Raw genomic sequence first — 11,463 nt, 5'->3', positions numbered from 1 at the left:
CAACGAGCCTACGATATCGTGTTGCCCCTTTTAGTGGCCAAGGACGTCGTAGCACCCCAGAACATGGCGGCAATTTTCGTCCAGATAAAGAATCGTGACAGAGGTATCCGAGAGGACGTCTTGACAAATGATATGCGGAGTGTGGCACGAGAGTTAGGATTACCCTGGGCTCGATGTCATTATTGGGTGATACAACGAGTGTCACAGTCGCAGGTCATTCCCTTGGATGCGAATTGCGCGTCATTGACCTTTGGGGATCTGACCAGAATCTTTGGAGAGGAATGCCGGTGCATTCTTGATGAGCTGCTTCGTGACCAGCACAACTTGTTGGACTACGTTGACCATGGCGGTAAGCCAGTAGAACAGATCGAAACTGAACGGTTGTTTTATACTCAAATCACACGTTTATGATAGCGAAGAAGCCAACAGGCGGACGGTCGATTTGAAGCGCCCAACCAGCAGTGTGGGCGCCCCCAACCAAGGAAGATTTCGTCGAAGCGTACGCCGGGGAGGGGAACCCTCCTCTCCACTATAACGGTCATACCTTCGTCGCCCATCCGCCGTCGCCCATCCGCCGGGTCTCTGCGGCGTCTTATCTACCACGCCTGGCAGACCCAACTCGGCCGAAATCGTGTTCCGCCTCATCGTTCCTCGAACCCGTGATCGCTGGCTCCAGACTCGCGTTCTCTTCGTCAGGTGAAGAACTGTCAAGCAGCGATGAGTACCAGCCTTGGACCCGGGCTCGGCGTTGGGCCCGGCGTGCAGTTCGGGTGATCGGTGAGTTTAGTTTTTTTTCGCCGTTGGCGCCTGCGGAGTACGAGGTGATTGGTGCGAGATGGGGCCGCATTTCTCTCGGTTGGGGTTATTTCGGCGCGCGATGGCATTGCCGGGATTCGAATCGGCGGCCTGGACGCACTCCCAGCCGCAGCTTGGCAACGACTGCGCGGTATCAGACCGCGCCATTTTCTCTGTTGCGGGTTCCACTTCGTCGAACTCGCCGCCGTCTTGGCGCTCTTCCTCCCTGCGCCATTTGGCACGGTCGACCGAACGCTCGCGTGTCATCCCAAGCCCACGTAAAGTGCGACACTGGCTCGCCGGCTGTCTCCTCCAACACGCCCTCGAAGAGAATGCTGATGGCGGAATGGATGTCGCCGCCGGTGTGCTCCTGGCGCTAGACTCCCAATCCGATCGTCGCGGGTTCAATTCCGATCAAGGACTCGATCCCGAGAAATTGCAAAGTCGTGACCGAATGGGCGACAATCCACCCCCTCCAGGGGAACACCGCCGGCGTCATTCGCAACCGCAGACACACTGCGCACGAAGTCAGGCTTGCCCTATCAACGAACTTTGGACACCGTCTCTGCCCACAGGTTTGCCTCCCTTCAATACATGCGCGAAGCAGAAAATTTCGAGCCACGTACGGAACAGACCGACATGACGACTAAGACTGAGACGATCAAGGCCACCGCTCCTCCACCACACCTCCCACTTCCGTACCTCCCACCCCCCCACTGCGGTCCAAAGGAGTTGGTGTACACACCTACACAAAGTCGGATGACTGCACTAGCATTGGTGTATGGGACGTTTATTAATGATTCAACTGCGCGTGAGACGATCCGTGGTTTGCTGCCTACAAGTGTGCAAAGAGCGTTATGTCGTATCACACTGGCGGACTTCACAGAGTGTCGCGAGGACTATCTCGAACTCGCTGCCATCGTGGCTGCTTTCATCTCTCAACCGTTCGGGTCTGTGAACCGTGCGACTCGTGCTGAACTAAGTGAAGCCGCGTCTCGGCCACGCCACACTCACTCTGAGAGACTTTGCCCAACTCCCGAAACCCGACGGCCTCAGGCTCGAATCCTGCCCCGCTCTTATGGACCCGGACCCCGGCCCCGGCGCCGACCCCAACCTGGATCCCGACGCCGGCCTCGAGAAGTTGGACTCGATGGATCCTGACGTTACGGACCCCGCTTTGCCCCTGCCGGTTGAGCCTGCTCACCCCGGGCCTCCGTCGCTGCCGGTGTCCTCAGCGTGGGCGAAGTTGCTGGCGCCGCTGCAGTGCCGGCTGGAGGCGCCGGGAATAAATGCGTCTAGGTCACCGGTTCGAAACTCGGCGTTGGATTTGGAGGCGACCTTGGCCGTGGACGGTTTCTTACTTCTCGCACCGTTGGTCGAACGTACGCGTTCGGCACGCGTGCCCCCTTCTTCTCCCGGGCCGCACTTGGTCATGCACCGATCCGTCTGCTTGCGGCCCCGAAGACTGAACCGCGCCCTATCTACATGCTGACCAGCCCCACAGCTCGAACCGGGGGGCAACAGCTTGCGAGTGTACACCCGACGACATTGTGCTCGATGGTGTTCTGGTCAATGATGTGGCGGGCCAGCACACGGAATTGAACGATGTTGCACTCACGGAGGTCGCGCTCGACCCTGCAGCGCTCGAGGACGCGACCTTTAGTTGTTCTGAGCTGCATGACACTACTTTCAGCGCCGTCGCGTCGGCCCTAGCATTCAGTAACTCGGAGACGTCGCGGAGTGTGACGACTTGACAGCATCCATACCCGCGTTCAACGCCGATCTGGCGCGCACGCGGCTTTGGATCGAGCTGTGACCATTTTTTGACGGCGAATTACGCACACACACGTTTATGGGGTAGGCCCGGTGAACATATCCCAAATATACAACCCTCCCACTAGTACGCCCACAGCTGTAAAAGTCACCGTCAACATTTTGTGGAACCGCTTCCGCCTCTTTGCCATCTCCAAGCTCCATTCCGACAACTTACTGCCCGACCACTCCACCGAAACCCTATCATCCGAATCCGACGCAGCCACCCCGCTCTTATCAAGCGCCGCTAGCCACTGCACCATCACCGCAAACGGCTCCTGCTCACGCCAGTTCGTCTCACCCAACGTAAACTGCGGCTCTTCCACATCCTCGTCCACATACCACTGCGACTCCGCAAACAGCCCCCCCAGCAATCGCGTCTCCCGCTCCACCAACCCCTCTTCCATCACCCCCTCTTCCATTAACCTATCCTGCTCGTTCGCGCTCGACGTTTCCGAGGACCTCAACTCCGTCATCTCCATCTCAAACTTGGCACCGCTCACTACCACCGCGAACAGACCCCGCACGAGCTGCGCGTTTCTCCACTGCGCGCTCTGCAAGGTCCTCATTGCTTTTTCTGCCGCCAAAAATTTTGCAAACACCACACTACATTACAAAGCCACCAAATCCAACGCCGAGTTTCGAACCGGTGGCCTGGACGCACTTACTCCCGGCGCCTCCGACTCGGTCGACCGAAACTCCAGTCCTCTAGTTTGCAGCCGTGTGGCTCATTCTCGGGCCGATCATGTGTCCATTTAATTTCGTGTTCAACAAGTCTTGTATTCGCGATCGAAAACTCGTTGTAGCTATCTGTGGGGTGCTTTGTAGCAGAGGTACGTGCAGTTGCCTTGATTGTGTTCGTTAAGAAGATCGAGCACACGTGTGCGGAAGGCTTGCGTGGACTCTGCGTATTCAACTCCGTCCGCAGAGGTCTGACAGCTTGCGGAAGCGAATTCGCAAAAGCAGTCCTGTAGTTTGAGGCGTTCAGAAACATCCTCCTCTGGTTGGGACGAGTTGGGTGTTCCAAGTCGCTGGAAGGAGCAGTCGGGGTCTCGGAGTCGCGGAAAGACCTCCCTGGCCACCTCTCTGGCCAGGTCGTTGAAGCTTTCATCCGAGTGTTGATAAGTGGGATGTGTGGCGACGTTCAGTAGTTTGCCGCAATAGATTTGGCAACCTATCACATCTGGCCGCTTCGTCAGACGTTTCCAAAGCGACAGCATCGCATGCCGGTCTCCGAAGACGTGGCAACCCATACGCATGTCAACCGCATCATGGGCACATACAAGACCTCCAGAACCACCATGACACACATCAGGCAGTGTCTGTATCGTGAAAGTAAAGTTACCTGTCTTGTTACCCCACTGTGTACACACTTCCGTCGGATGACCCATCTCAGGCGTTGCAAACACAGCCGCAACTAGGTACCCCGTCGTCACCAAACCAAAAGCTAAACCGACGAACGTCATCCCCTTACACAGTCTCTTCAACTTCCCTTCCGCTAGTTCGTGATCTCTTCCACTTGGTTTTTTTCCCCCATCAACTCGCGCTAAACTCCGTCCCGAACTCTTCTCCAATTCCAACGCCTCAGCGCCCCATTCCAACTCCGCCCCCTCGTCCCAAAATACCTCCTCGTTTGGTGTTTCCCAGGATCGCAACGCCACTGATAACTCTGTCATCTCCACCCCCTCGGCACCACCCAACTCGCCACCACTCACCACCACCGCGAACAGTCCCCGCCTTTTTCTCGACGGCGCACTCTCCAACGTCCTCATCACTTTTTCTTCCGCCAAAAATTTTGCAGCCCCGCTCTCTCCCGCCCCGCTCTCTACCGCCCCGCCCTTTTAGCGGCCTCACGGTCTGTGCACGTCCCCTACTCTGCCGTCTTCCTCACACACCGGTTCAGGACCGCCTGCTCTTGCACAAACTACTGACATGCACACATTCCTTATCCACCACAGACCATCTCCACATATCTGATCGGACAGCCAACAGCATCAACTACGAGGGACTTCATCCTCGCGACACCGCCCGCCACGGTTTCTCTTCAATTCGCGTCTCTGCACAGCGGATATCCAATAGCTGTCATCGTCTTGGGTCTCTACACAGCAATGACTTGACGCCGTCGGTCCTTTCGCTTCTGTCCTTTTGCCTGTTGGCTCATCTTCACCCGTGCCGCTCTCCCTCTTGACCCGCACAACCTGGGACCCGCACAACCTGGGTCCGCACTCTACTCCAACACAGTGATTCGCGTGGGGCATACGCCCCTATCATCGACGTCTCTTGCTCGGCGGGAAATGTGTTCGACCCCCAGTCACAGTATGAGACACCGGCCACGTGGCCCGAGCGCACGGCCGCCCCCGGTCACTAACCCCTGGCAATTGTAGACCTTCGCCTCCGGGCCTCAACCACAGCCAACTCCGCACGCCCTTCAAATGGAACACTGCTAACGTGTTGGGGGGGCTTTCCCACCCACATCCGAGTCAAGATGCAGCAAGCGTATTACACCAGGTCAAAAACTCGGTACCACGTGCGTGCTTCGCCGCGTCTCGTCTCGTCCCGGTGGTCGTTCCCGGCCGGGGTTAGGAGCCAGAAGGGGTCGTGACACACGGCCAACAAATCAAAGCCTCAAGAAATCATCCCGCGACTCGAGGCGGGCCCATCCGCGCGTTCTCCACGTCCCGCCATTTCGGGATTTCCCAGTTCGCTCTTCGTTCCAGCACGGGCCTCCATTCCTCGGGCACCAGCGCCCAGATTTCCTCGAATTCGGAAGCCTCTATCGGCCGGGTTATGACGCGGGAGATTTTGTTGCGGGTGACCTTCTCGCCCGTCTCCTTTTCCTGGCTCAAGAGACCCAACAACCCGTCCACCTCGTCGCCAAAGATCTCACCACACACCGAGACAATCGCCTCCCACGCACACCCGCAATACTTAAGCTCTCGTATTACCGCAGATAGCATTGTTGCCTCTGCACGCCCGTTAGGCTTCATCCACGCCGGCCGCCATACCATCATCCGGCTCCACTGGTCCCACGCGCCGTTCCAGAAAGGAGAGAACGAGCTGCTCGGCGCCAACATCACAGCCATCACGCTGCTATCACCAATTACTATCGTCGCCACCTGCGCCACACAGTCGTCCAACTTCGGCTTGTTCCCATCTGGGTTTAACAACGCCGACAACAACTCGCTACCCGGCACGCCACTCATTCCGCCTTTCAACCCACGCATTTTTAATTACTCCAAAACAAAATCTTGCCCGCTGGTGTCATAGACCTGCGTATGCGATTATTAGTCAGTGTCTGTATTTGCCGCCTGCAGGGCTTGGTAGCAGAGGTGTGTGCAGGCGCCAACGAGACGAGAGGTCGAGGTGGCGGCGTCGGTGATCAAGTCGAGCACGTGTGTGCGGAAGCCGTTTGTAGAGGAGAAGTTGTTTGTAGAGGAGAAGTTGTTTGTAGAAGAGAAGTTGTTTGCAGAGGAGACCTGGCAGCTGACGGAGGCCAGACTACAGAAGCATTTTTCTAATTTGCGAAGCCCCGCCAAGTCGAACGGTGTCACCATACCGGAGCAACGTGGGTCTAGGTGGCGTGGAAAAACCTCCGCCACCACGTCTCGGATGAGCTGATGGAAGGAAACTTGGTCATGGTGGAACCACACTCGCTCATTGTAGATCTCGTCCTCACCTGGTCGGTCGCAATAGGTGTGGCAACCTACAGCGTCTGGTTGTTGCGTGAGGCGACTCCAAAGGCGGAGCATGAGCTGTTTGTCTTTGAAGACATGGCAGCCTACGCGCTGGTCAGTTAACGTGTCTCCAGCATCCTTGTACGCACACAACAGACCCCCCGAACCGCCTTGACATACATCGGGCAAGAACTGCTCCGTGAAGGTGAAGTTGCCGGTCTTATTGCCATATTGCGTGCAGAAGTGACTGGCAAAACCTCGGGACATCGTCGCATTCTCGCTATCAGGTAATAAGTAATCGACAAGCAAATATGTCGCCAAGGAGAAACTTGCTGCTACCAGACCAAACATTGCCAGTCGTTTCCCGAAACTCTCCGGGTCCCGGCTTCGCAACAACGCGGGGTTCCTGCGACACTTCAGTAGTCCTTGCACCAACTTTTCAGGCGCCAGCATCTCTTCCCACTTGCTGCTCCGCACTCTTAAACACTCCAACTGGTCTTCCGCACTCACCGATTGCAACCTGGGCGGCGATGACTTGCCCCACTCACACTCCGCGTCCTGCTCGAACGGGTTAGCCTCGAACGGGTCATCCTCGAACGGGTTGTTACTCACCAACTCGGAGTCCTCCTCGAGCAAATGCTCCTCAAACGGGTTGTTACTCACCAGCACCGCGAACACCTCCCACAACATCTGCTTACTCGGCACACTAACCAAAGTCCTCATTTTCACCCCTGGAAAATTTGCTCTCTTGCCGTCTGAATGAGTTGTTTGTGAAAGAGGCCAAAGCGCCCCCTCGCCGATGATCTTTCCTGGGTTCTCCGCGGTTGGAAAATAGTGATTTCAGTGTTGGCTCGCCATAGCAACCAAGAGCCCACCACATCCGAAGTCAGTCAGTGCAATGTGAGCCGTCGTAAGCCTCCGTGGGACGCCAACCATGCGGTGCTGTCCGGGATGCCGCAGGACAGAACATGTCCGCACGTAACAGGTGAGGGTGAATAAAAAGGGTTTTTAGAGGGAGAACGTGACTAACAGTGACCACCCGATGCCAGCAACCAGTGAGCACCTCGACGACGACGACGAGAACCCTCACTGTCAGGGGCACCCGGCTGCTGGGCCGGCACACCCGTAGCGACACACAATGTTAGGTAGGTGGGTGAGTGAACCGGGTGAGTTAGGTGGATATACGAGTCGGGTCCTCCTGTGAGCCCGGTCGACGTTTTTTCTGTGAGCCCGGTCGACGTTTTTTCTGTGAGCCCGGTCGACGTTTTCCACTGTACTCCGTCTTTTTGTTTAAACCGTCATGTCTTCATCCTCAGTCCAGAACACAGATCCTCCCCGTTACGGATAGTCACTTCAATTGCGTAGTCAACTCAAATAGCTTTGCCACACCTCTTCCTCGGACAGGCCACGGTTCTCGGCCTTTGTCGATGACGAACTATTGGAGTACCGAGAGTCTTTGTGGCCATCCAATCGACTCTCCGTTACGAACTCTTTCAGACCACAAAAAGTCAATTGGAACGCCACAACGACACTCCGTCCTCCGACACTACGCCAGCGCACACCGACCATCTCGGTCTTAAGCGCCTTGGTCTTAAGCGCCTTGGTCTTAAGCGCCTTAAGGTGTCACTCGGACGGGGGTAAATTGTTTTGGTGCTCGGGGTCCTGAGCACAGCCCTACTTTGGGTCGTATTAACATTCATGATCGAATAGCCTTTCTCAACCTCGCGGATCGTGCTTTGGAATATGCGAGAAAGGTAGCGTGACGTATTGCGTACGAGCCCAAACAAACCGGCCTCAGGGACCGCACTGGTGGAGTCGTACACTCACTGAGGTACGTCATGGGCGTCATCATACTCGGCGCCGTCTCGGAACAAACACCACCCCAACTCAGTTATAAGGTCGACACGTGCAATGTAGAGTTGGGCACGCTGGCCATCCGTGTAACCCTCCATACCCACCCGGTCTACAAAACGTGCCGGCATAATGCCCCTAAGTCGGTTCCCGAGCTTTGCCCAATCAGACGCTTGACCACACATATCAACAAGGGTGCGCGCTGGGGGTAATGACGTGTCTCAAAAACTCGGTTTGGTCACACACGACGTAGGTCTTCACCGCATGTATGTTTGCCCCAAAGACAACACACCTGTCATGGGTCGCAAGCCCCAGGTCACCTTGGTCGTAAGCACCTTGGTCGTAAGTCAAGTACTGAGACACCGTATCCCGACACCGTGTCTCCTCGTGATGAATGCCGACTGTCCGGTCTCGCTCGTCGGAGGTGCTCCCGTCTGACATTCTCGAGCTTGAACTCTCCTGCTCATATCGCATTCGGCGGTCGTAATCGTGTCGTCTCTATTCTTTAAAAACCCCGCCCTGAGTGCGTCATCGCCCGCGTCTCCTGCGGCGTAGTGCGACAACCAGTCCGCCATGCAGTTTCACTCTCCGGACACGAACTAAAGGTGAACCGGCTGAGCGCCAAGGCCTATTGAAAACACTTTCCCTTTGTCCACACCTGTCAGGGAGCGGAGATCATCCGTCCTCTGAAATGAGCAAGAGCGACGTAGTCAGCCCACTTGTCTATAGCCCACTTGTCGATAGCCCGTCTACTTGTCTATAGCCCACTTGACCAGCAAAGAGCTCTCTTTCACGGGCATCCCGCTTACATTCGGCAGCGGTGAACTTCTTGGACGCAAACTGGAGTTGCACCTCACGCCCCCCTTGGCTCTGCAGGCCTCAGCGTTCTTCGCCTGACACCCCACGCCGTCCTTGCCAATGACGTGCCCCGGGTACCTCACTCTTAAACCGTTCACTCTTATCGAGTCTCAGGTAAAATCAGTTCGCCCTGCACAACCGCAAGATCTTTTCTATCCTCTCTAGCATCCCGGCTTCGGCGTCCATCGCTGCGACAATATCGTCAATGTAACAGAGCGTGCTAATGTCCAGCACCTCCTCGAAAGACGCGTCCATTGCGCTCAAACTCGAAAAGCCCAAATGGCGTGACGAACGCAGTAAGATGCTTACTCTCCTCAGCGATGGGTACATTCCAGAACGCTGACGACATGTCAAGCGTACAGTAAATACGATGGCCCGCCGCAGTCCTTAGGTGAACCCAGATACTCGAAATCGGATAGGAGTCCGCAACCATTGACTCGTTCAAGCGCCGATAGTCTAGCACACATCGCCACTCTCCCATCTTCTTCTTTACGAAGTGCGGTGCTGCGGCCCACTCGCTCTTGGACGGCCGGATTACTCCCATCTCCAACTGCTTCCTCACCTGCACCTCCAGCTCTCCACGCAACCATGGTTCCAGGTGCCTCATCCTTGCCTTGTAGGGCCGCCCTCTCACTGTGAACCGAGCCTCGTACCGAGCCTCGTACCGAGCCTCGTACCGAGCCTCGTACCGAGCCGGCGCCACCTTCGGCGACTCCCACCAGCAATCTCTGTAGCCCACCAGCAACCTCCACAACGTCGCGGGTAGTGTGCCACCCATGTGTGTGCCCCGTCTCTTCCTCGTCGTCGTCCTCAACCAACGAGTTGCCCACGGTAAAGGTTCTCCCTGCACTCCTTTCGCTCTCTCGAGCCCACCCACCTTATCTACCGACGGCGGAAACCTCGGCACATCCCGGTAGCCGATACACCAGTCCCGGTAGCCGATACACCAGTCCATGTGCTGTCCTCGTGGTGGGCGCCATCTGGTCCCACTCGTCGGAGGTGGTCCCGTCCGAGCTCTCCTTGCTGCTGCTCATGTCGTATTCGCCGGTCGTAATCGTGTCGTCTCTATTCTTTAAAAACCTCGCCCTCGGTGCGACCTAACGAGGCGAGCCATTTACGTCTTTGCCGGCCGGCCCGACGAGCCGGTCTCGCCCACTGGGCCTGCTCGAGCTAGAGTCCGTGGTCCAACGTCAGTTCAAAAATCATTCAACCCGTACGAGCCGTTCGTGTCTCTGCCGTCTCAACACGCACGCCCCCACGGCTCGCTACACTGGTTGTATCACTGCAACCACCGTGACTCCTACGCGCAGCTCCGCGGCCTCCAGCGGCCGGCCCGTGTGTCCTCACGACACGCAGGGTGTCGTCACGACAGGCAGTGTGTCCTCACGACGGCTGCCACCATGTGAGGGGGATTCCGCTCCTGCCACAGAGCAGCAATGCCTGTTCGTATGGCGTAGTGAGAGGCTTCATTTCGCCGCGGCCGGTACGTCGCCGTCGTCAGGTGCTTGCATCCAAGCCACTTGGTAACGACCTCAACAGACTGGCCACACGCTTCCCAATTTTATGCCCCCCAACATGGCCGCTCCAACATGGCCGCTCCAACATGGCCGCTCCAACATGGCCGCTCCAACATGGCCGCTCCAACATGGCCGTAGTGGAGTAGCAATATGACGCATGTGCGGAGCGTCTCGGGAACGTACACCCTTCCTGAAGCCGTATGACGCCACCGTTTACGAACACCCTGCCAGGCCCGCATGAAGGTGCGCCGCCGCCATGAGGTCCTCCTCCATCAGTCTGTTCACCCTGCTTCATAATTCATCCCATATCTGTAGGACCCAACTGAGGCACATCCGTATCTATGACGTGCGAAGGTTCGGCAGCGAATTGGGAGATGAAGGGTCAGAGGTACCCGACCAGAGGTACCCGAGGAAGCTGGACGGCCGTATGGAGCTGCGCTTCAGCGAGCTGTGATGCCGTGGTGGTGGTGCAGGCAGACACGGATAACGCGAGCGGTAAGCCGGAGCCCGGACGGGTGTAGTTCTAACATCGACCCGACAGGGCCGGTGTGTTGAGCCGTCAGGGTGTGCGACCGGGACCCGTGCACCTTGACACTCCGTTCGGTCCTCGAGTCACAACCAGCCCAATTTGTTCCGTATGACTATGTCCCCCCGTCGTCAGAATGGTCATGGTCACTAGGTCGGTCACTAGGTCGGGGCCGTAGGTCGGTCACTAGGTCGGGGCCGTAGGTCGGTCACTAGGTCGGGGCCGTAGGTCGGTCACTAGGTCAGCCACGCGACTTGCCGGTCGTGATCTAGTGTGTGCTGTCTCTCGTTCTGGAAGCGGGTCCCATTAAAGGGGAGGGTACCATTAAAGGGGAGGGTACCATTAAAGGGGAGGGTACCATTAAAGGGGAGGGTACCATTAAAGGGGAGGGTCCCATTAAAGGGGAGGGTCCCATTAAAGGGGAGGGTAC

General features: G+C 57.0%; 6 protein-coding genes across 6 annotated transcripts; 1 reads left to right on the top strand and 5 right to left on the bottom strand.

Annotated features, from left to right (window-relative positions):
* Positions 1-1,873: 1,873 nt before the first annotated feature.
* GNI_175930 (hypothetical protein) lies at positions 1,874-2,287 on the top strand (the record flags this gene model as incomplete). Its single annotated transcript, XM_011136366.1, has 1 exon — positions 1,874-2,287. The coding sequence occupies one exon, from the start codon at positions 1,874-1,876 to the stop codon at positions 2,285-2,287; it is 414 nt and encodes a 137-aa protein (XP_011134668.1).
* A 358-nt stretch (positions 2,288-2,645) lies between these two features.
* GNI_175920 (putative transmembrane protein) lies at positions 2,646-3,176 on the bottom strand (the record flags this gene model as incomplete). Its single annotated transcript, XM_011136365.1, has 1 exon — positions 2,646-3,176. One exon carries the CDS (start codon positions 3,174-3,176, stop codon positions 2,646-2,648), a length of 531 nt encoding a protein of 176 aa, XP_011134667.1.
* A 237-nt stretch (positions 3,177-3,413) lies between these two features.
* Positions 3,414-4,379, bottom strand: GNI_175910 (putative transmembrane protein; the record flags this gene model as incomplete). The annotated part of the gene is made up of 1 exon (XM_011136364.1): positions 3,414-4,379. The coding sequence occupies one exon, from the start codon at positions 4,377-4,379 to the stop codon at positions 3,414-3,416; it is 966 nt and encodes a 321-aa protein (XP_011134666.1).
* Positions 4,380-5,240: 861 nt separating this feature from the next.
* On the bottom strand, positions 5,241-5,831 carry GNI_175900 (hypothetical protein; the record flags this gene model as incomplete). Its single annotated transcript, XM_011136363.1, has 1 exon — positions 5,241-5,831. The coding sequence occupies one exon, from the start codon at positions 5,829-5,831 to the stop codon at positions 5,241-5,243; it is 591 nt and encodes a 196-aa protein (XP_011134665.1).
* Positions 5,832-5,891: 60 nt separating this feature from the next.
* GNI_175890 (hypothetical protein) lies at positions 5,892-7,004 on the bottom strand (the record flags this gene model as incomplete). The annotated part of the gene is made up of 1 exon (XM_011136362.1): positions 5,892-7,004. One exon carries the CDS (start codon positions 7,002-7,004, stop codon positions 5,892-5,894), a length of 1,113 nt encoding a protein of 370 aa, XP_011134664.1.
* Positions 7,005-9,210: 2,206 nt separating this feature from the next.
* On the bottom strand, positions 9,211-9,945 carry GNI_175880 (putative RNA-directed DNA polymerase; the record flags this gene model as incomplete). Its single annotated transcript, XM_011136361.1, has 1 exon — positions 9,211-9,945. One exon carries the CDS (start codon positions 9,943-9,945, stop codon positions 9,211-9,213), a length of 735 nt encoding a protein of 244 aa, XP_011134663.1.
* Positions 9,946-11,463: the final 1,518 nt, after the last annotated feature.

Source organism: Gregarina niphandrodes (assembly GCF_000223845.1).
Source record: "Gregarina niphandrodes unplaced genomic scaffold scaffold00062, whole genome shotgun sequence".
Lineage (NCBI taxonomy): Eukaryota > Apicomplexa > Conoidasida > Eugregarinorida > Gregarinidae > Gregarina > Gregarina niphandrodes.
Note: the sequence above shows the minus strand (reverse complement) of the source record. Positions and strands in the feature narration are given on the sequence as shown.